The 26,350-nt window shown below is 39.0% G+C and overlaps 2 protein-coding genes across 8 annotated transcripts in view; both read left to right on the plus strand.

The window, feature by feature from the left end:
- The window catches only part of LOC138160705 (olfactory receptor-like protein OLF3), a 650,404-nt gene that overhangs the window by 227,798 nt on the left and 396,256 nt on the right, over positions 1 to 26,350 (plus strand). The gene's annotated exons all lie outside the window — the stretch shown is intronic.
- On the plus strand, positions 15,687 to 16,589 carry LOC138160509 (taste receptor type 2 member 134-like). The gene has a single exon (XM_069087061.1). The coding sequence runs from the start codon at positions 15,687 to 15,689 to the stop codon at positions 16,587 to 16,589; it is 903 nt and encodes a 300-aa protein (XP_068943162.1).

Here is a 26,350-nt window from a genome sequence, read left to right on the forward strand (position 1 = left end):
TTATCGTTTGCCTAAAACAAGAAGAGGGCAAGAAGAAAAAAATGTTACTGGGGCCCTTTATTTTCTCCCCGAAGGTCCTTCTTTCCCTCTCCAAGTTACCAATCCCACAAATCACCATGAATATTCCTCAAGAAAGGAACACTTTTTTCTTCCAGTTATTTATAAGCAAAAAGGAGGAGCAAGAAATTCACAAAAAGTCCAGCAATTGCTACAAAGTAGTACACTTTGTGAACTAGCCATAGTCTACACCATGATTCTTATGCCTACCAGACACACTGCAAAGTTTGATAATGAGTTCTGGTTTTCCTAGTGTCTTCTTTACAATCTTTGGGTCTGATTGGCTCAAAAGCTTAGTAGATTCTAGTGCCATATCTAGGCTTCCCCCTCAGCCCTTCACCACCCTACGGGAAAACAGTCACAGGGAAGGGGTATGAAGTTGGCAGAGGACAATGCAGTCATGGAAGTAGTTGTGGAAGGACAGGGTAAAGCCTGTTTTCCAGAGAGTCTGGAATAGTCTAGCAGAAGTTGGGAGGGAAAGTGGGCCTGGGGAAAGGTGAGCCCTAGTAATAGGACAGTGGAAGTGGTGACCCCAGTAGCATGGGCAGCAGAAGACTTCAAGGGGATTTGTGGGAGGGAGAGTGAAGGAGAAGAACTCTGTTCTGAGAAGGTAGCATCCCCCACAGCAAGTTGGCACACTAGGATAAAGCCCTCTTCATTCCATGCCAGTTGAAGCTCTGACAGCTTTTCATTTCCTATAGGATAAAATCTGAAATCCTTGTAAGTATATGTTCATGTCTCTGATGAGATTGTAGGCTCCTTGAAGGAAGAGGACATGTAGGAAGCCTCTTTTGAGTCTTTTGGACCTAGTGTAATACCCTCCCCATGGTGGACACTTAGGAAAATACTTGACGAAGATGATGGAGAAGCAGAGTTTATGTTGAATCTCTTTTAGTACCCTCAGCAACTAGCATTGGACTTTGCCCAAAGTAAATGCTTAATAAATGCTTGTTGAATAAAGTTGAACAGTGATGATGGTGGGCAACATTGACTGTATTCGAGTTCATAATGTGAGGAACATCAGATCTGGGACTAAATCTAGAGTACAAATGGGGGAAAGAGGAACAGCAAATACCTTTTACCCAGTCAAAAATGGAGGCCAAGAAGCTGACTGTATCTTATCCTTGTAAGTCAGGCTTAGGTTGCTCAGACTGACTGTCTTTACCACTTGTGAGACAGGAATGCATAATTAGAGTATAAACTGTGGGCCAGAGGCCCCTGACCCTGGATCAAATAGACTGAGATTGGTCTTGAACTCCAAAATTATTATTTAATTAACTATTATATCCACATAGAATTTATTAAGGGAAATTTCCAAGTATAGTTTGTGTATAGCTTATGTCTAGATTTCTATAAATGTGGGTAAAACTAGGTGTTGTGTAACAACTCAAGGTATCATGTAGTTTTGAATACAAGACTGCCTATATTTCAACCTACTAAAAATGCAGAAGCTGCAGGGGACTGGAAGGAATTCAAATGTAGAAATCACAAGGAGATTGTCAAAGACTCCTCTACAAAATACACAATTGTCTGCTTTTTTTAGGGGCTTCTACTTTTCCAGAGGGTCCTATAGACTTACTCAGCACTATCCTATAGTATGGATTTTCCTACCAGGTAAATTGAACTTGGGGTTACCATCAGGGTAACACCCTGACATTCTAGTGACTCTTCTTCTTGAGCATCCTATACAGACTCCTGCAATGTTGTTGTCCCATGATTTTTATTTCCTTGGAAATGAAACCTGGTATGGACAGATAAGCCCTTTCCTTTTATACCTACATGGAATGTCTAAGTCAAGCCAAAATATACTCTTCTTCCCACATCTTGGCTTTAGCTCTTTACTGCACCTTCATCTAGGGGCAGGGGGACACATGGATAATCCTTTTCTCATTTCAAGAAGTACACTGCTCAGGATATTTCTCTTCTCAGGATTTGTCATAATCTTGAGAAGCAATCTTCATGTCTGCCCTTCTTTGACTAGAAGACTAAACTCTAGAATGGGCTTTCCTGGAAATATCCTTCCTCTAATGAGTAGGCAGGTATTGAGGAATGGTGGTGTCCATCAACTTTGTTCTCAGGCCATGTGAACACAGGGCCATGTGTAGTAGACTGATAGTATTTTACTATGTTCTGGTGCTTCACATTCTGGATATCCATAGCCCACTGCTCCAGTAAGGATTAGGCAATTACTAGCTAGGTGAATAAGGACTAGAAAAGGGAACTATAAAAACTTCATCCACGGGGCATTTACAGCTCCAAATGAAGGGAAAATTAAATGACTCACCTCTTTTATCTACTTTCCTTTACCTAGTTATGCAGATAAAGTACACAATTTTCCTTATTTACTTATGGAGACTTCTGAAAAGAGAAAGGGGTGGCTAGGTGGCACAGTGAGTAAAAGTGCTGGCCTCGGAGTCAGGAGGACCCGAGTTCGGTTCTGGCCTCCTACACTTAACACACACACACACACAAAATCAACTAGCAGTGTAACCTTGGGCAAGTTACTTAACCCTAATTGCCCTCCAAAAGGCAAAAAAAAGAAAACAACACTATTAATTACTGTTTTGGGGTGACATAGAAAATGATAGTATGTGTTCTCTTCATCTTCTTTGTGCTATCTGTGGAGCTAATAGGGACCAGTTTTTTAAAGTTCCATCATGATGTAGTCATGGATTCAAGCTACCAGTTTCTTCCCTTATTTTCTCATTTAATCAACTCACATTTATTATATGCTTACCAAGTACAAAATATTTTTCTAGGTACTGGTACTTATGTCTTAGTGATATATATATATATATATATATATATATATATATATATATATATTTGTCCGTAGTCTACACACCGGCCTCTCTAGGACTTTCACTAAAATGCTTCAAAAACATCTTCATCTTAGAATCCACACATTGGAAATATCTCCTGCCATTGTGGACTCTATCTCTGACTGGCTAATTCCTTCTAGTACCTCTATTTTAATGAGAAGGCTCAGGTCAGACACATTTTCTTCCCTTTTTAGACTGTAGCCTGACTCTCCTGGACTTTGTCTACAATCCCACATCACCTTCAGTTCGCTGTTATATGTCTTCCCTTATTAGAATATATGTAGAGTATAAGCTCCTTGAGGGGAGAGTCTTCCTTTCTTTCTGCTTTTAATTGTATTCCCAAAGCTTAGCATAGTACTTTGCATACTGTTACCATTTAATACAATCTTGTTGATTTGACTTAATATGGATTCTTTCTACAACAATGTATATTTAAATCTCTTCAGGGTTTCTTGTCCTCTGCATATTTTATCCATGTTTTCTGATGCATCATCTTTAGAGTATGTAGCAGATCACACAAACATAGCAAAAGACAGAGCCAGAATTTGACTCCAGGTCTATCAACATTTCAATTATACCATATTGCCTCCTATTTGATTTATGAAAGAGTTCTTCCCCACCTTATAATAATGGAGTCCAAGTCCAATATCCTGGCCATGTTATTTGAGTGGCAAATGTATGTTTATCTAGAAGACTATTTTACAGAGAACTCATACAAGGCAAGTGCTCACATGGAGGTCACAAGAAGCAATACAAGCACACTCTCAAGGTTTCTCTGAAGAATTTTATAATCCATTGTGTGACAGGAGAGGCACTGGCAATGGACTACATGGCATGGGGTCCTGCATCAAAGAAAGCATCGTGCTCTGTGAGCAAAGCAGGATTTCAGTAGCTCAAAAGAAATGTGAGATGCACAAATTTAGTTACATCTCAACTCCAAATGTCCCTGTGGATTATTTGTGTCAGTTCCTATAGCAGACACTTCCAGAGCTTGCGTTGGTTTAATAAGCCACAGTCAGAAATGCTGTACCCTGACTCAAGCATAGTGATGTCATTTTGGTCTTCTTCAAGGACAAAGGAAAACAACCAACCAATCAACCAACCAACAATGGAGTATAGTTATTGATATATACAAATTTCTAGAGGACCCTCTTCTCTTCTAGGCTCCCTTTCTGGGTGCTTTGGTGATTCAGAACCCTAGTGTAACTGGAAAGAAAGATACATGATTGCAAGCCAAGGACAATTCTTGAACGAAATAGATGCAAATCTCCCCCAGGCTCAGTTACTATTGTTCTATTTGCATCCCTTTGGTTTACATTGCATTTGATTATTTAGTAAAGTTAGAATGAGTGGAAATGCTCTTCTCATTCTAATCTGAATCAATGCAATCTTCTAGTATTGTAGATCCTTTGTTTTTATTTTTCTCATTTAACTCCCCTTCACATCATTCTTCATATGCCTTAGATTTCTATTGTTTAGTAAATTAAAAATCTTCCCTGCCTTCAACTAGAATTTACTGTCACAAATTCATTGAGGGATTGACTGATTACTTAGGGTGATCTGGAGATAGATATTTCAAGCACTTAACAAGGTAACCCTTGTCTAAAATAGAGTGAACCAGTAAAAGATGGTGTGGAAACCATAGTAAAATCTCAGTTGTTTGATTGGATTTGCAATTGAATGGTAGTCATCCTGTTTTTTTAGAGTCCTTATAAAGGTGGTTAGACTAACTTTTTAGATGACTTTTGCTTGGACAGCTACGTTCATTATTTTGCTGATGACTGAAACTTTCAGGAGCATCTATCTGCCTGCCTGCAATGCCCTGTTCCTTCCTTTCTACTTATTCTTACCTAGATCAAGGCCCAGAATCCTGGCCTGAGCTGGACAGTATGAATTCCCACTTAAGAGGACAGAGGCCTCTCTGCCTTGTGGATGGAGAAGAGACCCCAATTCTGCATTCCATTCTTTAGGAAGACAGAGAGATAATAAAAAGCAACAACAATAACAGTAAACTATCCCACAAAACAAAGTAACCTTCAGAACTGAGTGCATGGAGTCACTGTGGGGAGATTGGATGAAGACGTTGCTTTAGGACTAAATATTGTGTGTGAGACTGTAGTGATTCAGTGGTGAGCACAGTGAGGAAGAATGTATGCTTTGTTAACAAACTGGGCAATTTCCCTAGTACAGATACAACTTTTTCTCACTGCAGATAAGGAGAGGGATGAAACCCCATCTCAATATTCATGGACATCAAGCCCCAAAATGGGGATTGTGCAGAAATCCAGGTGCAATAAACCCATAGGGATGGCTGCCAGTCCTTGGAAGGGCAAAACTGCTACTTGGCATATATTTGAGAGTACAGAGATATCTAGCAGCTGTGGCAGTTTCCAGAATTATCAGCCCATAGATATTAAGGACAAAGTGCGAGGTCAGTGCAGTGTGAACTTTGTGAACTGGGAGTTCAGGAGTGCAGTCAGGCCTTTATCCCCTGGAGGAGGAAGCAGCTGAGGCCCTGCAGCCATGCAGCCAACACCACATGGCTGCTTCAGAGCTCCAGGCCTGCAGATTGTAGGGGGACCAAGCAAGCAGTCTGAGGGATAATCCCTCTTGCTTTAACCTGCTTACAGGCCATATAGGAGCTCAAGGAGGATTTTGAAAACCAAACAAGAGAAGTGGAGGAAAAATTGGGAAGAGAAATGAGAACATTGCAAGAAAATTATAAAACAAGAGTCAACAACCTGACTGAAGAAAATAACACCTTAAAAAAATAGACTAACTCATATGGCAAAAGAGGCTCAAAAAGCCAATGAGGAGAAGAATGCCTTTAAAAGCCGAATTTGCCATATTGAAAAAGAATCTCAAAAGCTTACTGAAGAGAATCATTCCTTCAGAATTAGATTGGAGCAAATGGAAGCTAGTGACTTTATGAGAAATCAAGATAGTATTAAACAGATCCAAACAAATGAAAAAAAATAGAAGGCAATGTGAGATATCTCATTGCAAAAACCACTGACCTGGAAAATAGATGCAGGAGAGATAATTTAAAAATTATTGAACTACCTGAAAGCCATGATAAAAAAAAGAACCTAGAAATTATCCTCCAAAAAATTATCAAGGAAAATTGCCTCAATGTTTTAGAACCAGCGGACAAAATAGAGGTTGAAAGAATACACCAATCACCTCCTGAAAAAGATCCCAAAAAGAAAACTCCTAGGTATATTATAGCCAGGTTCTGGAGTTCCCAGATCAAGGAGAAAATATTACTAGCAGGCAGGAAGAAACAATTTGAATACTTTGGAAACGCAATGAGGATAACACGGGATCTGGCAGCTTCTTCATTGAGGGATCAAAGGGCTTGGAATATGATATTCTGGAGGTCAAAGGAGCTGGGATTAAAACCAAGAATCACCTACCCAGCAAAACTGAGTATCATGTTTCAGGGAAAAATATGGTCATTCAGTGGAATAGAGGATTTTCAAGCATTCTTGATGAAAAAAACAGAGTTAAATAGAAAATTTGGCAGTCAGATACAAGAAGAAAGAGAAGCATGAGAAGGTAAACAGGGAAAAGAAATCATAAGGAGATTATCAAAGTTGAACTACTTATACTCCTACATGGAAAAATGATAATTCTAACTTATGAAACTTTTATCAGTATAAGAATAGTTGAAGGGAATAGAAATGTATGTACACACACACACACACACATATATATATATGTATGTATGTATGTCTATATCCATATATATGTCTATATAGGAGGGTATATGGGCATATGAAGACATATGTGAGTATATGTATATATGTGTACTGGTATGCAGAGGACCACTTGAATAGGAAGGGATGATACTTAAAAGGTGAAATTGAGACATGAGAGAGGAATATAATGAGAGGGGATGGGGAGAGATAGGGGTAAATTATCTCATATAGAAGAGGCAAGGGAGAACTGTTACAATGGAGGGGAATTACAAGAAGGCAAAAGGGAATGAGTCAACCTTATTCTAAATGAATTTGGCTGAGGGAGGGAATGACATTCACATTAAATAGGTTATCTCACCCTACAGAGAGAGTAGGGGGGAAGGGTATGAGATGGGGGGATGGTAGAAGGGAGGACAGACTGGGGAGGAGGGAAGTTGGAAGCACCCACTTTTGAAAAGGGAAAGGATCAAAGTAGAGAATAGAACAAGTGGGGGGTGAGATGCAATGGAGGGAAATATCGTCATTCTTTCACAATATATCCACTATGGAAAGGTTTTGCATAGCTACACATGTACAACTCATATTGAATTGCTTATCTTTCCAGTAACGCTGGGTGATGAGGGAGGTACGAAAGAATCTGGAATTTAAAGGCTTAGAATCAAATTTTTAACATCTATATCTATATTATTTTACATTTAACTGGGAAATAAGATATACAGGCACTGGGGCATACAGATCCACCATGATCTACGGGAAAGTTGGAGGAGAGATGGGGGAAAATATAGGGGAGATCAGATTGGGGGAGGGGATATTCAATGGGATTGCTGTTTTGGGGTGGTGGGTAGGGGAAAAACAGGGAGAAAATTTTTAACTCAAAATCTTGTGGAAATGGGTGATATAAATGAAAAAATAAAAAAAAAAATTAAACTGAAAAAAATAAAAATTTTAAACCAGGAAAAAAAAAAGAAAGTGTGAACAGCACACAAGTAAAGTCCTCCTTTCCAGGATGGAAAAACTTACATGAGGCTCATTTCACAATCCCTGCTTCTTTTCAGTATAGTTAAACTTTCAGCCTGGTTTCTACCTGCCAGTCTGTGCACTTCCCTCTTCCCACTGTCAATGGGTGTGTCTTATGGGAATGCAATTTCATTTTAATAAGAACCACTTCTCTCCTTTTCCTAATTTTAGGTTATATGTTTCTTGCTTCTGTCAGCACTTCCCAACTGATTGATGAAGTTTAGAGGATCCTCTCTTTCTTTCTCCAACTGTCTTTCTATGCTATGTGAAAGGGAGAGGCAAAGAAAAGAACATTGGTTCTGGGGTTAGATGACATGGATTCAAATCCTTCCCTAGATGTCTTCTGCCTATAGGACCTTGGATGAATCACTTGACTTTTCTAGATCTCAGTCTTTCTTTAAAGTGAATGGGTTTGACTAGGACAGGGATTCTTAACTTGGGGTCTATGCCCCTAAAAATATGTACATTTTAAATATTTATTTCATTGTCAGTTGTTTCCTTTGTAATTCTATATATTTTATTTTATTCACTATCATACTATTCTGAGAAAAGGTCCATTGGCTTTGCCTGATTGCCAAGGGGCCTGGGACCCAAAGAAGTTTAAAAAAGAACTCCTTTCTAGTTTTATATTTCTGTGGCTCCTCTGTGGCAGCTGGGCTGGAACATGAAAATGATCTGAGGCTGTTTCTTACAATCCCCTCTTAAGAAACAGTTAAAATTAAAAAGCAGCCAAGAAGAAACAATTTGAATTTTGTGGAAACACAATCAAGATAACACAGAATCTAGCGCCTTCTACATTGAGGGCTCAAAGGGCTTGGAATTACAGGGCATAGGTTCGAATCCCGCCTCTGATATCTGATATCTGAATACCTCTGGTATTGAGATACCTGTGACCTTGGACAAGTCATAACGTTGTTGGCTCTCAAATTTATCATTCATAAAATTTGGGGATGGTACTAGATGGCAAGTGAAGACACTTTCAGCTCTTGATCTATGTATGATATTATAGAAGAAATGCTGTTTCCATGATAGGAGCCCAGAGAAATTTTTTTCACTGATCCGGGCAAGACATCACATACATTCGACAAGAGCTGTTATAACAGGCTGGTGGAGATTTGCATCCACAGTGAGCTGTATGGATCTTTTCTCCCCAAACTCACAGAATTCTCAAATTATATTGTGACTTAGAAAGAAAGGGTAAAGCATTCTACCTGCACATATCAACAAGCAGAGGAGGAACTTCATGAATTAGAGACTAGCAGAGACCTAAGCAAGAGCTGTCATTGGAGGAGTGACTGAAATGATGGGAACATTCATGGTCTTCACCATGGTTCTCTTTGTCCTGTAGTATTTCCTGTGGATCATGGCTAATGGCTTCATTGTTGTGGTACTGGGAAGGGAGTGTGTTTGTTGCCACCAGCTTTATCCCTGTGACATGATCCTGATCAGTTTGGGTGCTTCCCACTTCTACCTGCAGTGGGTTGGAATGATACACAACTTTTACTATTTTCTTCACTACCTACAATATTCCAAGGAGCCTGCCTATCAGTACTTTGGGATTTACTGGGATTTTCAGAATATGGCCCCATTCTGGTTTGCCACTTGGCTTAGTGTCCTCTTCTGTGTAAAGACAGCAAGCTTTTCTCACCCCATTTTCTTTTGGCTGAAGTGGAGAGTCAAGGGACAAGTATCCTGGTTCCTACTAGCTTCCCTGATAATCTCCTTAATTGTCTCCATGCTGTTTTTTGAGGGGAATAATGCTTTGTTCCAGGCATTCTTGCATGTGACATTCTTGGGGAACATAACCTTATTTGGCTTCACTAGGAAACTGGAAATACCCTATTTTTCCCTTTGAAACTCATTACTTATTCTGTCCCCTCTTCTGTGTTTGTAGTCTCAATAATTCTGCTGATTACCTCTCTGCAGAGACCCTCCTGGAGACTGCAACACACTTCTCACAGTGTCCAGGATGCTCACTCAGGCTCACATCAGAGCCCTGAAGTCTCTGGTCTCCTTCCTCGTCCTTTATGCTCTTTCTTTTATGTCTTCTGTCATTGATTCTGCCTTTTCAGTCTTTGGTAGTATCTGGTATTGGCCATGACAAATTGTGATTTACCTGTCCACATATGTTCATCCCTTCATCCTCATCCTTGGCAACTCCCAGGTATGATGGGCACTACTAAAACTTTTGCCTAAAATCTTCTGGAATGACAAGGGGACATCATCTCCTACCTATGTGCTTCAGAGCAAAGCACATCCTTTGACTTTAAAGTTTTCATCCTACTGAAATTTGGATAGAAATTAAACATTTTCCTCATTATTCCCATACTCATAGATTCAAAAAAATCAGAGATCTCATGGATTTAGGAGTGTCTGACTTCCACTGAGGCCTTATTAATGCCTGCCCATCCTGCTTCACTTTTGTCCTCCCTTGAGGTCAGCATAAGGGGTCTTCAGCCTGCATGTTGGAGGCCTTCCTTTCTCTTGACATTTGGAATACACCGGTTGTCCTCTTGTCGTATTTCACCCTTGTCACTGTGTCCTCTTCTAAGAAAAGACAAATCATGTTGCTTTGAGGGACATTTTTTTTCTTTTTCAAATAACCACAGTGACTTTCTACAAATGACCCTCAGGAAAGGTCACCTTTGGTTGTCATTCCAAAAACAAAATATATGTGTCTGTCACAGATGCTTTTCCTGTCACAACATCCATGCAACAAAAATGCTTTATTTTTCTATTAAAAAAACATAAAATGTCTGCTTAAATGTTATATTAAAGCCTTTGGTTCTGGCTAGAAGAGAAGGTGTTTGAAAAGACAATGTGAGGAAAACTTGGCTAGAACATTAATTGTGGAAGGCAGTCTGTATGAAGCTCAGGGTTAATGCTAGATGTTAGAAGATGCTATTGTACAAATTTCAAGGAGCAGTATTTTACTGGGAGGCAGGAAGTTTATGGAATCTTTTTTGAATCAATGCTGAAGGAACCTTAGAAGCCATTTACAAGGGAAGAAAATGAAACCCAGAGAAGTGAAATTACTCCAAAATCATACAGGTAACTTGAATCCAGGTCTTTTGAATCCAAATCCAGGCTCTTGACCATTGGTTCCAACCTTTTTTTTTTTTTTTACCTTCTTTGAACAATGACAGCAACTGCATTGTGAATACCAAGGTAATTTAATATATTACTATTTATAATAAGTTAAATTATGGTTTTTGTCTTCAAAAGCTCACATTTAAAATTTATTTTATATAATTTAAAAATATACAATTGAGTACTAAATATAAAATTATAAAACCATGATTATAAAAGTTAAAATATTTTATATTGATATTCTCTAGGAATTAAAAGAAGTAATTCAGTAAGACTTCATATGCAAGACTTCAGATTAAATTTCTTTATATTTTTGTTGAATAAAAATAGAATTTTATTTATTTATTTATTTTTTAAAGCAATTGGGGTTAAGTAACTTGCTCAAGATTACATGGCCAGTTATTTCTGGGTGTGGTGCTAAGTATCTGAGCCCAGATTTGATCCCCAGGTCATCCCGACACTGGAACCAGTGCTCTTACTCGCTGTGCTACCTGGCTGCCCCTAAAAATAGCATTTTAGATGAAGTGCCAACTTGGATGATATTTAGTGTACTGTAACAATGATATTTATTTGGAATTTGAATTTTCTTTCTTTGAACAGAGATAGGTAACATTTAGATCAATATTGGAATACCGTAATTTTACATCTGGTTCTGCATTGATTTTATTTTTGTATTTTGAATTATAACAAGAATTAAATGAAAATGCTTGATCACCCAGACATGTAGTAGAAAATGATAAGATGATTTCATAAGCTCTGTTGCTGAGTGTTGAAAATTTATTTTATTTCTAGCCAAACATTTAAAAGATATTCAGTTTTGAATTACTTAGTCTAAATTCCATTGTTATGTCAATACAATTTTCTTTTTCATTCATTATCTGTTCATTAGCCAGAGACATAAAAGACATGTCTTATACATTGCAAATGCCATTTAATTTATTGGAATATTCAGGAAGATTTTTTAATTAAAAGTCATTAAAATATTTTTGATAATTGCTGATGTCTTTTTTGATAGGCTGATGCAATGACAGTTCTTTTTGTCATAAGAAATAATGTAATTTCATAAAGCAGTAAATATTGTTCTCAATTCTGTGGCTCCAAAATTTTAGTTTCTTGATCATACTTTCTACTTTATCTTGAAATTTGAATGTATTTGTCTTCTTACCATGTAATGATATCTTGAGTTCATTAGTTTTTGCTTTTTTTTTTTTTCTGTAGGGGGGAAGGCAGGGCAATTGGGATTAAGTTATTCGCCCATGGTCACACAGCTAGTAAGTGTTAAGTGTCTGAGGCCGGATTTGAGTTCAGGTCCTTCTGACTCCAGTGCTGGTGCTGTATTCCCTGCACTCCCCCCCCCACCCCCGAGTTCATTAGTTTTTAAAGCAATGTCTGCTAAAAATTGTAACTAATTGTTTTCTCAATTCACTTAGATGAGCAAAAACCTCCCCACAGGAATTCATCTAACATTCAAATGGATACACACACACAGAGTTATTCTAATTATAGCCATATCTATGGTGGTGTGTGGAAGGGGGAAAGAAAAAAATTGACCAGATAATTTTGTTTTATATTTGAAAGGAAAACCAGTTGTGCATAGCAGATTTGCAGTTTCATGTGCAATCATCTTTTTTTAAATTATACTATGTTATGGAAATGCTCATTTTATTCGATACATCAAAAAATTGAAAAAAAAATAGTTTCAGACATTTGCTAGCTATGTGACCTGGGCCGGTCATTTAACTCTTCTTTAGTTTTCTCCTCTACAAAATGGAATAATAATAGCACCTCCTTCTCAAGTTTGTGATGAGGATAAAATAATATTTTAAAAGCATTTGCAAACCTACAAACTCTATACAAGTTCTAGCTATTGTTGTTGTTGCTTTTGTTGTTTTTATTACTGTTACTAGGACAAAAAGTAGTTGGAAGAGCTGAATGATGTCTGGGATGCGACACTACAATAATGTTAAGTCTCAGCAATCATAGCATATAATGCCCAAATTTGATCTCGCACTTTCACTGAGTCCTTTCTACAGCACTCTTTTTCAGTGCCCATAACCAATGATTTGCATAGGATGCTCACCACCTGGGACTTCAGTCTGCAGCTCCTGGGGTTCTGAAAGTAATAGGTCAGATTTGGATTGTATTTTATTTGCCAAAAGCCTAGTAGCACAAAAAGAGAATGTAAGTATGTTACAAGGAAGAATAACCAGAGATCTTGCTCTTAGGTAATGGAAAGCAGTGATCATTGGGGTGAAGCTGGTTAGAAGCATAGTTTTTGGCAAAAGCTGACATTAGAGAAAGAGTAATAATAAATAAGTCAGTGAATGCCTTTGAGTTTCAGTATCTTCATTTGTTAAATAGCCATAGAAATTTTCTTACAAGGTTGTTCTGCAAGGCAAATGAGAAAACCTATGTAAAATTCTATGTAAATGTCAGTTATTTAAAAAAGAAAAAAATCTTTGCTGTGGAAACCAAGTTATACCTAGATCATATCCAGATATTGAAAGTGGGGGTGGGGTGTCTCCTCTCCCTTCCTTATTTTCTTCCTCCCTTCCTTCCTTTATTATTTTCTTTCTTTTTCTTTCCCATGTAGGGATGGAAGTGATTTTGTTACTGGCTAGATACGAGGACAAAGATTGTCAGGCACACTCAGCAACTTTCAATTTATCACATTAGGGTGATATTTATATGGAACAAGGTTGATATGATGGCAGTGGAAGGGAGTCAGTCTAGGGGCTTTAGCACTGGGGATGCAAAGAAAGTTAAAAATATGGTGCCTGTTATCAAGGATCTCCCTTTCTAATGAGGGAGACAGTGTATAAGTAACTATATACATACAAGATACATACAGTGTTAATGGAAGACAGTTTAATTCAGCAGGGCAGGGTGTCTGTGTTTGAAATACCAAGAAAGGCCTCTTTGAGGGTAGGATTTGATCTGAGTCTTAAGAGAAGTCAAGAAGTTGTGGGAAGTGGAAGAGCATATTTAGTATGTCAGGCAGCTATTGTAAAGTTATGGGGACAGGAAATGGTATGTGAGGAACATCAAGTGGGTCAGAGTAGCAGGATTGTACAGTGTGGAAAAGGATAAAGTGTAAGAAAGGTAATAATTAGGTTATGATGGGTTTGAAATGCCCAGTAAAGCATTTCATAGTTTATCATGTGAGTAATAGAAAACCACTGGAGTGTATTAAGTAGTTGGGTGATATGGTGAGAAATCATCACTTTAAGAAAATTGGTGGAATGGACTAGGGAGAAAACTGAGGCATGGAGACAACCCAAAGTGATTCTATACTGCCTTATCCTGAGGCAATGAAAGCCTGAACGAGGCTGGCCTAAGTGGATCAAACACGACAAAGACAAGAAGCATGAAGGTAGAAATGACGAAATTGATGACATACTAGATATGTGGGGTGAATGCATGAGGAGTTGAGAATGACATCAAAATTATGAGCCATTTGGAGGATGATGATTCTCTCCAGAATAAGAGAAAATTTGGGAAGAGGAGTGGATAACAAATTCACAAGTAACCTCATCTCTAGAGCAAACATCTCCCCTGATGATACCAACAAAAGGTATTGACTTCTCTGTGGGGGAACAAGCATCAACATTAGAAACATGTGCTAACCTTATGATGTATTTTTTACATCTTTTCTCTCATTGAAGATATGGTGGTCCTGTGTATATGAGAATCTTTCTTGTCAAATTTTTGCTGTGATATCTAAGTAAATGTTCTTTATTTGGGAGAAATGTAATCTTTGGTTGGTTGGTAATTTCATGAGATATAATTTTGACTGGAAACTGACCTATAATATTCCTAGAACCTGGCTTAGGACATACCTGTCAGTAGAGACCCAAGTACTCCCATCTGTCTCCTTCTCCTTAGTTCCTCTTTATCCCTGTTCTTTTAAAAATTTGTCCTTCATCCTCCCTTAAATCTCCTTCATCAGTGCAAAGAGTGGGCTGTTAGTGCTAACAGACCCTCTTCCACTTTGTTCTCCTGATGTCCTTTCACTGCTCTTGTTATATCAAACCTTCCCCTGGCCCATCCTTCCCTTTACCCAATTCTGAATTGGCTCATATGAACTATTATCATAGAACCCTAATGGGAAAAAATATTGATTTAAAGCTGAAAGGGCCCTCAGAGATCAGATTCAACCTCTCATTGTACAGGTGAGAAAACTGAGGCCCAGAGATGCTGAGAAGTGTATTTATTGGCCAAGGCAGGATTTTAATACAGACTTTCTGATTTTACATCTAATATGCTTTCCACTGTATTGCATTTCTTCTCATTTTAGGTATAGGGCACAGTTTGGCCCATGGTAAAATGAAGTAGGGAAAGTCTGTGCCTTCGTTCCATGCAGATTCAGAAGTGGTTGAATGGTGGGGTTCAAAAAGATGGCATAAAAGGCTCAATGTCAACTTGACACCTACAAAGTGGGACTTGATACACTATTCATAGGGAGCAAAATAGAAGCATGAATCCAGGGTGTGAATGGACAACTAAGCATTTCAATTATAGACTGGAGGATGTTTAATAGTGGGAGGCAGAAGGGTCTTACAAAGATAAGGGTCTCACAAAAATAGCTGGAATGGGGGCAGATCTGGGGGAACCTTATAGCTAGACTTAAGTGAGGGAAGCAGGATGGGCAGAGGACAAGCTGACATTTCTGAAGGTGTTCTTGAAAGGTACCAGGATCAGTATCCCATACCAAGATATTTCCTTGGCCCTGGCTCTGTAAGGGACATGCAAATCTAGAGACTGGGTTCTGTAGCTGATCTATGTCATATTTGCATCCACAAAAGTAGTAGAATTCTTTTGTAATCTACATCAGACAAACATAATGTCCTTCTGATCCTCCACTTTCTCTCACAGCTGGGCTTCTGCATGAAGCAAAGAGAGCTGTTGAAGCCTTGGAGAGTCTGGCTTGCTATTAGATCTCTCCTGGTTAAGGTCTCCTGGAACATCTGAACCTCAGCAGATGCTCAGTAGAGAAATAATGCCCAGCCCACTCATTCTCTTCTTCATGATCATATTTCTCCTGGAGTCCACCATAGGAATCCTAGAAAATAGTTTCATCAGCATTGTTCTGGGCAGAGAATGGGTACGCTGTTGTACCCTGCCTCCTGGTGATATGATCCTGGCCAGCCTGGGCATCTCCCGCTTCTTTCTACAGGTGTCGGCAGTACTTGGCAACTTCTTCACATATTACTTCCCAGCTAGCAAAAAGCTATACTTTGACACTTTCTGGATTTTTACTAACATGGTCTCGTTCTGGTTCACCACCTGGCTTGCTGTTTTCTACTGTGTGAAAATTTCTTCCTTCACTCACCCAATCTTCCTCTGGTTGAAGTGGAGAATTTCCCGATTTATCCCCTGGCTACTATTGTGGTCTGTACTGATATCCACTTTTATAATCATCATATGTTTTTTAAAGAGCTATCTTGCTGTCCAATATCTAGTCACTGGGAATTACTCAGAAAAGACCACTTTGGATGATATCACAGGAACATTACAGAGGCATTTTTTCATACCTCTGCAAATGTTTATTATGTCAATCCCTTTCCCTTTCTTCTTTGCCTCCACCATATCGCTCATTTTCTCTCTATGCCAACACTTGAGGAACATGCAGCACTATGGTGCTGGTCCTCAGGATCCAAGTGTTCAGGTTCACGTTACAACTGTGAAGTCACTCTTCCTCTTTCTCATTCTCTGCATATCATACATTCTGCCTCTTACCATCACCACCATAGCGCCTGTTTCAGTTTTCAGTTTTTGGTTTTGGGTATGGGAGGTAGTGATGTACTCTGGCATCTCCATCCATCCTGCCTTCCTAATCCTGAACAGCTCAAAACTGAGACGGGCTCTCAGGAAGATGCTGCATGACCATGAGGCTGCATAAGGGGAATTCAGCTCTGACGTGATCAATTTCAGTAATCAACATTGAGCATTACCAATATTGTTGTTTGTGACATAGACACAGAAGACTTAGGAATGAGTGAAGGAAGGTAGGGAGGAAGGAAGGAAAAAGGTAATTATATATTTATAATATTTTGGCATTGTAATAAGCACTAGGGATACCAGTATAATCACATTGGCCCTGACTTTTCATTTTCTCTATTCTCTCCTTCCCCACTACCTAGTTCATTAATCCCTAAACCCTGTCAAATTTTCTTCTGTAATACTTCATAGATAATTGAAAGATGTTTTGCAGACTTACTTCCTCATTTTACAGTTGGGGCCCCAAGGCCATGAGATATCAAGTAACTTGTCCAGGGTCAACAAGTGCTAAGTGGCTGAGGCAGAATTTGAACCCAGCTCTTCCTGATTCCAAGTCCAGCATTCACTTCACTATGATTTTACCTTTTCCTTGTCTTTTGTTCTCATACTCACATCCACAGCCACAGGAATAGCTCCTGTCCTGGGCTCTAAACTCCTTGTGCCCACATGGTGGAACAATCCCTTTTACTGGCCTCTGTGTCCATCATGCAAAGAATATTTAGATATCCTTCAATTACTGGCAAGGGTGATTATGGGCAGGCAAGTCACTCAACTCTCTAAGCCTTGCTTTCTTCTTCTAGGAAAAAAAATAATGTGCAATGTATGTGTGAATGTGTGTGTATGTATGGAATATATGCTTTATAAAGATGTGCAATGTATATAAGTATATGTGTATACACACACATACATACCCTGGTTGGTTGTTGTCCTTCATTCTTGATGAGGACCAAATTGATATCTCTATGCTAGAGTCAAGTTGCAGTGTGTCTGCCTGTGTTTAATTAGACCAATATGAACTCAGAATGCTCTACTATAGGTCAGGCACAAATAACCTATGAATACATGCATATATATGTATATATATATATACACATACATACACGCATATATTATACACACATACACATACATAAACAATGGCCCAGGAGGTTAACCAAAGCAAAGCACTTGGTCAACCTCAAAGTGATAGAGAAATAAGATTTCTTGCTATTCCATCTTCATGCTCTTCAGAAACCTAGATAGGCCACCCATGGACTCTCATAAAGCAGCTGAAATGCATCATGGACTCCAGCTGACCACAATTCAGCCCCACTGACATAAACTAGACTCTTCTCATTGCATTTACCTCAGATGATTATACTCAAATGGCTTTTTCAGTCATGGCCTGACTTTTTAGTTTCTTTTCCATTCCTTTCAAAACTCAACTGGAAACATATTTTCTATTTCCAGTTAAATATCAGTTTTTTGAAAGCACAGGTTTGGGGGGTGGAGACAAGATGGTGGAGTAGAAACAAAACTTTCCCATGACTCCAGCTTCCACTCCTCCAATACATATAAAAATGACTCTAAACAAATTTTAGAGCCACAGAACCCACAAAGTGAGAGACAGAAACAAATCTCCCACTGAAGGTAGCCCGGAAGGCCAGCAGGAAGGGTCTATCACAGAGCACTGGGAGCTGAGCCCAGCCCTGCAGTGAGTGGTTTTGGCCCCAGGGCAGCCCCAATCAGCAGTGGCCAGAGTAGACTTCAGGAGAGTGAAGCAGTGGTGGTGGTTCCCAGACTTCTCAACCCACAAATGCCAAAGACAAAGTAAAAGGTCTGTGTGGAACTCTGTTGGAACAGGGGTGGACAGAAGAGTGTGGTACAGCCCCTGACCCCCAGGTGAGAAACAGCAGAGCTACGGTGACACAGCTGCATGGCTACCCCAGGAGCTCCTGGCCTGCAGATTCTAGGGGTATCAAGAGACCACTCAGAGGGTAATCTCTCTTGCTTTGACTTGCTTGAATCCGGATCACGGTCTTGGGTGGAGGTCCTGCGGTGTGTGGCCAGGTGCCAGAGCCTGTGGGGGCTGCACAGAGGGAATCTAACTAAAAGCTCCTGCAGCTGTGAAAACTCCAGTGATTTGGGACAAAGCTCTCCTCTCTGGAAGCAGAGTTTTGCTGTGGCAAAAAGCTCAAAAGTCAAGTAATTGACTGGCAACATGAGCAAGCAGAGGAAATACAATCCTACCATAGATTCCTTTTTCAGGGACAAAAAGGATCAAAGCATGGAACTGGAAGAAGACAAAGTCAGAACTCTTGCATCAAAAGCTCCCAAGAAAAATATGAATTGGTTGTAGGCCCTGGAGGAGCTCAAGAAGGATTTTGAAAATCAGGTAAGAGAAGTGGAGGAAAAACTTGGGAAGAGAAATGAGAATGATGCAAGAAAATCATGATAAGTGAGTCAACAGCCTGACTGAAGAAAATAACACCTTAAAAATAGACTAACTCATATGGCAAAAGAGGCCCAAAAAGCTAATTAGCAGAAGAATGCCTTAAAAAGCCAAATTTGCCATATGGAAAAAGAATTTCAAAAACTCACTTAAGAGAATCATTCCTTCAAAATTAGATTGGAGTAAATAGAAGCTAATGAGTTTATTAGAAATCAAGATAGTATAAAACAAATCCAAACAAATGAAAAAATAGAAGGCAATGTGAAATATCTCATTAGAAAAAACCACTGAGGGAATGGAGCCAAGATGGCAGAGTAGAAGCACAACCTCTCCATGGCTCTGGCTTCCACCTTCCCCAATCCATGTAACAAGGGGACTTTAAACAAACTTTGGATGTCCAAAATGACACAGAGAAGATAACCTCCCACAGAGGACAGCCCAGCAGGCCAGCAAGAATCCAGTGCACTGTTCTGGGAGCCAAGCCCAGCCCCATGCCAAGGCTTTAGCCCCAGGGTGGGCCTGACCAGCTGCCAGCCTGGAGGGACTCCAGATCAGCAGCGGCTGTGGCTGTTTCCAGATTTATCAACACACAGATGCAAAGGACAAAGTGAGAGGTCAGTGTAGTCTGGACTTTGGGACCCAGTAAGTGGGAGTGTGTGGTTTTGCTCCCCAGGGCATGAAGCCGCTGAAGTGCAGGCACAGCCAGCCAGCTCCATGTGGCAGCTTCAGCTTCTGGCCTGCAGATTGTAGGGGGACCAAGCACCATATGAGGGGTAATTGCTCTTGCTTTAACCTTCTTGGATCTGGATTGCAGTCTAGGGTGGAGGTCCTGGGGTGTGTGTCCAGCTTGCCAGAGTGTGTGGATACCTCAGAGAGGGCACCCATCTAATACCTCCAGCAGCTGAGAAAACCCCAGCATTTGGGATGAAATCTCCCCTGTCTGGTGGCAGAGTCCTACTGTGGCCAAAAGCCCAGGGGTCAAGTGACTGAGGGGAAACATGACCAGGGAAAGAATACAAAGCAGACAGAAGATTCCAACATTAAACTACTATTTTGGGGACAAAAAAGAGCAAAGCATGAAACAGGAAGAAAACGGTGAAGTCAGAACTCCTGCAACAAAAGCTTCAAAGGAAAATATGAGCTGGTTACAGGCCATAGAGGACCTTAAGAAGCAGATAAGAGAAGTGGAGGATGGGGCGACCAGGTGGCTCAGCAAGTAAGAGCACCAGCCCTAGTGTCAGGATGACCTGGGGATCAAATCTGGGCTCAGATGCTTAGCACCAAACCCAGAAATAACTGGCCATGTAACCTTGAGCAAGTTATTTAATGCCGATTGCTTTAAAAAAAAGAAGTGGAGGAAAAATTGGGAAGAGAAATGAGAACGATGCAAGAAAATTATGAAATGAGTCAACAGCCTGACTGAGGAAAATAATACCTCAAAAAACAGACTGACTCAAATGGCAAAAGAGGCTCAAAAGGGCAATGAGGAGAAGAATGCCTTAAAAAGCCAAATTTGCCAGATGGAAAAAGAATCTCAAAAGCTCAATGAGGAGAATCATAGCTTCAGAATTAGATTGGAGCAAATGGAAGCTAATGACTTTATGAGAAATCAAGATGCTGTTAAACAGATCCAAACAAATGAAGAATAGAAGGCAATGTGAAATATCTCATGGGAAAAACCACTGACCTGGAAAATAGATCCAGGAGAGATAATTTAAAAATTGTTGGTCTACCTGAAAGCCATGATCAAAGTAAGAACCTAGAAATCATCCTCCAGGAAGTTCTCAAAAAAAAAACTGCCCTGATGTTTTAGTACCAGAGGGCAAAATAGAGCTTGAAAGAATCCACTGATCACCTCCTGAAAAAGATCCCCAAAAGAAAACAGCTAGGAATATTATAGCCAGGTTCTGGAATTCCCAGATTAAGGAGAAAATATTACAAGCACCCAGGAAGAAACAACTTGAATATTGTGGAAACACAATCAGAATAACCCAGGATCTGGCAGCTTCTACACTGAGGGATCGAAGGGCTTGGAATATGATATTCCAGAGGTCAACGGAGCTGGGATTAAAACCAAGAGTCACCTATCCAGCAAAACTGAGTATCATGTTTCAGGGGAAAATATGGTCATTCAGTGAAATAGAGGACTTTCAGGCATTCTTGCTGAAAAAACCAGAGTTGAATAGAAAATTTGACAATCAGATACAAGAAGCAAGAGAAGCACGAGAAGGTAAACAGGGAAAATAAATCATAAGGAACTTATCAAAGTTGAACTATTAACATTCCTTCATGAAAAAACAATGATTGTAACTTATTAAACTTTTCTCAGTAGTTGAAGTGAATAGAAATATATATATATATATATATATATATATATATATATATATATATATATATATATGTATATATATGGGCATATGAATACATATGTGAATGTGTGTATATATGTTTACAGGTATACATAGATAGAGGGTACAGGACCAATTTAACAGAAAGAGATGATACTTAAAAGGTGTAATTAACAGGTAAGAGAGGAATATAATGAGAGGAGATGGGGAGAGATGGATTGGGGTAAACTATTTCATACAGAAGAGGCAAGGGGAAATGGTTACAATGGAGGGGAAGAATAGGAAGGCAAAAGGGAATGGGTCAACCTTATTCACATTGAATTTGGCTTGAGGAGGGAATGAAATACACACTAAATAGGGTATCTCACCCTCCAGGAGAGTAGGGGGGGAAGGCAATGAGAGGGGGGATGATGGGAGGGAGGGCAGGCTGGGGGGGAGGGAATTTGGAAGCACTCACTTTTGAAAAGGGACGGTACCAAAGTAGAGAATAGAACACGTTTGGGATAGGAGGGAGGGAAATATAGTCAGTCTTTTACCATATATCTACTATGTTACTGTTTTACATTAGCCACACATGTACAACCTATACTGAACTGCTTATCTTCACAGTAAGGGTGGGTGACAAGGAAGGAAGGGAATGAATCTGGAATTCAATGTTTTAAAATCAAATATTCAAATATATATACATATATACTATTATTAATACTATTTTACATGTAATTGGGAAATAAGATATACAGCATGGAGATCCACTGGAAATGTTGAAAGGGCTATGGGAGAAAATATGGGAGAGAGCAGATTTGAGGAGGGGATATCCTGTGGGGCTGCTATTTTGGGGCAGTGGGTAGGAGAAAAATGAGGAGAAAATTTGTAACTCAAAATCTGGCAGAAACAAATGATGTAAATCAGAAGTTAATAAAGCATTTAAAAAAATAGAAAAAGAAAAAAAAACACTTACCTGGAAAATAGATGCAGGAGAGATAATTTAAAAATGATTGGACTACCTGAAAGCCATGGTAAAAAAAAAGAGCCTAGAAATAATCCTTCAACCAATTATCAAGCAAAATTGCCCCAATATTTTAGAACCAGATGGCAAAATAGAAATAGAAAGAATTCATTGATAGTCTCTTGAAAAATATCCCAAAAAGAAAACTCTTAGGAATATTATAGCCAAATTCCAGAGTTCCCACGTAAAGGAGAAATACTACAAGTAGTCAGGAAGAAACAATTTGAGTATTGTGGAAGCACAATCAGGATAATACAAGACCTAGCAGCTTCTACCTTAAGGTATTGAAGAGCTTGGAATTTGATATCCCAGAGGTCAAAGGAGCTAGGATTAAAGCCAAGAATCCCCCACCCAGCAAAACCGAGTATAATGCTTCAGGGGAAAATACGGTCATTCAATGAAATAGAGTATTTTCAAGCCTTCTTGATGAAAAAAACAGAGCTGAACAGAGAATTTGACTTTCAAATACAAGAATAAAGAAAAGCATGAAGAAGGTAAGTAGGGAAAAGAAATCATAAAGAACTTATTAAAATGGACCTATTTATATTCCTTCATGGAAAAATGATATTTGTAACTTATAAGACTTTTCTCCATATGAGGACAGTTGAAGGGAATATACATATATATATATATGTATAGGAGAGTGTAGGTGTGTATAATATATATGTGAGGGTGTGCATATGTATGTACATGTATACATAGACAGAGGTCACAGGATGAGTAGAATATGAAGGGATATCTAAAAAATAAAATTAAGAGGTGAGAGAGGAATATATTGGGAGAAGGGGAAAGGGAGAGATAGATAAGGGTAAATCATCTCATATAAAAAAGGCAAGAGAAAACTGTTACAATGGAGGGTAAGAGCAGGAAGGAAAAAGGGAATGGGACAACCTTACTCTAATTGAATTTAGCTTCAGGAGGGAATAACATAAACACTCAATTGGGTTTCTTACCCTACAGGAAAATAGGGGGAAGGGGATAAGAGGGGGGATGATAGAAGGGAGGGCAGATTGGGGGAGAGGGTAGTAAGAAGCAAATACTTTTGAAAAGGGGCAGAGTCAAAGAAGAAAATAGAATAAGTGAGGGGTGGGATAGGATGGAGGGAAATATGGTTAGTCTTTCATAATATACCTACTATGGAAATATTTTGTGTAACTAATGTACAACCTATATTGGATTGCTTATCTTCCCAGTGGGGGTGTGTGAGGAGGGAAGCAGGGAAAAAATCTGGAACTCAAAGTTTTAAAAACAAATGTGTATATAAAAAAATTGTTTGTTTTTTTACATGCAACTGGGAAATAAGATATATAGGCACTGGGGTATAGAAAAATCCATCTTGCATTACTAGAAAGTTATGGGGGGCAGGAATGGAAGCAGATATAAAAAAGAACAGATTGGGGAAAGGTATATTGAGGAGGCTATCTATTTTGGGGTGGGAGGTAGGGAAGACAGGGAAAAAAATTTGTAGCTCAAAATCTTGTGGAAATGAAGCTTGAAAACTAAAAATAAATAAATAAATAACTTGGGGAAAACAAACAAACAATTGAAAGCATAGGTTTGTCTCTTGGATGCAGTTGTAGACAAGGACCCAGCCTCTTTGTCAGGAAGACCTCAGTTCAAGTCTTACCGAAGACATACACTGGTCAGGTAACTTGGAGAATTGACTTAAACTCTCAGGGCCAAGACAGTTTTTTTTAAGATTGTAGGTTGCTCATTGTGTGATTACCAATTTTCATAGACTTAACTCTTCTCATCAATGCAATGATCTAGGATAATTTCAAGGGACTCATGATGGAAAATGCTTTTCATACGCAGAGAAAGAACTATGGAGTCTGAATGAAGATCGTAGCACACTTTTAAATTTGCTTCTGTTTTTTCTTTCTTGTGGCTTTTCCCTTTTGTTCTGAGTCTTCTTTCACAATGTGACCAATGTGCAAATATGTTTACTATAATTGCGCATGTATAGCCTATATCAAATTGCATCCATCTAGGGAAGGGGTAATGGGAGGGTGGAAGATAAAAATTTGGAACTCAAAATCTTGTAATAATGAATGTTCAAAGCTATCTTTGCATGTAATTGGAAAAATAAAATAGTATTAAGTGAGAATAAAAATAAATTAAAAAAGATTATAAGTGCTGTTCTGCACTGGGATTAACCTATGCTAATGAAATTACAGGCCTACTCTCCTTGCATCCCTCCCCACCAATAAAAACAAAACAAAACTCTGTCACCTAAAACAATATCTTAAACCAATAAGCATTTATTAAGGCTCTATTATGTGCCAAGCACTGGTAGCAATCATAGAGTGCCTTAAGATTTGCAGAGTGCTTTAGAAATATCATCTTATTTATTCTCACAAAAACTGTGGGAGGTAGGTGCTATTTTTATCATTCCTATTTTTGCAAAGGAAGAAATAGAGGCAGGCAGAGGTGAAATGACTTCCCCAGGGTCACACAGATAATAGGTGTGTGATTTGAACTCAGGCCTTCCTGACTCCTGGTCCAACACTTGATTCACTGTGCCACATAGCTGTTGTAGAGATACAAAGAAAAGAAATGAAACAATCTTTGTTCTCATGGAGGTAATATTTATTGGGGGTGGGGGAAGCTGACACATAGTAGATACTTAGTAAAAGCTTTCTGAATTAATAAATGAGACATGTTCAGTGTAAGCATAATGGCATGTTTCCAGACTAACCACTTACCCCAATCACTCTGATCATGTCCTACCCTGGTTCTATCCTTCTTTACTGCCTCCCTAAGAGGAAAAAGGTTCAGAGGTGAAAATGGTGGAAGGACCTTCTCTATTGTTGTGGCATGGCAGAGAAAACAGCTTTGAGAATATGGAGAAAGAAGAAACATGGTCCCCTGCTAGCAGAGATGTCATCTTTCTTCCAAAGCTGTCTGAGCAGGACTTTGATACCCAGCTCGCGGTAGGAAATTCTTCCTTTCCTTTGCTTGGTTTGAGAGGATCAGAGATAGAAATTAATTGAGTTCAGTGGAACCAATAACTGGGACACAGAGCAGTGACTGTTTGGAGCTCAGACCCGAGGTGGATCTAATTTATTTGTGCACAATCCCTCCTTCCCACCACATTCCTTGAGAGATGAGAAAGTTTCAGTGTCTGAAAACTTATCTATAGAAGTAGAGTGAAAACCCAGGACAAATGTCTTTGTCAGTTCCTGGTGGGGAGTGGTTCAATTGAACTGAATGTCTGGCACTGAATAGGATGAAGATAAAGAGAGCATTGATGATAAAAATGAATGAAATGTATTTGAAGAGAAACATGTCTTTGTGTAGTTATTTTCTATATATGAACTACAGATAGATGTATACATAGGTTTATGCACACACAGACACACATATATGTGCACACATATATACATATCTTTCAAAGTGCTCTCATTTTAGGGGTGGTGTGTATATTCCAGATAATCCTTCATGTTTGTAATGTCGTCATAATGCACTCAAGAAACTTAGTCTAAATTTACATGGGGCTCATTATAGGCAGGGGGCCAGGAAAGAGAAGAGCTGTTTTTTTTTTTTTTTTGCCTTGTAAACACATGGAAATGATGTCTTCCCATTAGATTGCAAGCAACTAGAAGACAGAGGCTATCTTTTGTCTCTATGGCAACTTACATATGTAGTAGGTACTTTTTTGAGGAATCTTATGATGGTGATGATTGTCCTTCTTAACATAAAGATCCCAAGTGTATGTTGGATATTTTTCTGTCTCTTTTAGCTTACAGCCCCTATCAAGGATAGCTACAGAAATGTACACATTGTAAACCCATTTGCCTAGAGACCAACATTATTATTGTTGTTGTTATTATTTTTTCTAAGAACGAAAACAATAGAAATCTTAGAATGAATCACCATTTGTTCCAAAGGTAATTCTCTTTCTCTGTCTCTCTCTTCCTCTGTCTACTTCTCTCTTGCCCTTCCCTTATACTTATACTATTCTTATACCTGAATCTATATCTAAATCTATACCTGTACCTATACAATATAGACATCTATGCCTATACCTGTACCTATATCTCTACCTATCTATCTATCTATCTATCTATCTATCTATCTATCTATCTATCTATCTA

The sequence above is a fragment of the Petaurus breviceps genome, unplaced genomic scaffold (assembly GCF_028583685.1).
Source record: "Petaurus breviceps papuanus isolate PSGF00001 unplaced genomic scaffold, PetGlider_PUasm1.0 181, whole genome shotgun sequence".
NCBI classification, from domain to species: domain Eukaryota; kingdom Metazoa; phylum Chordata; class Mammalia; order Diprotodontia; family Petauridae; genus Petaurus; species Petaurus breviceps.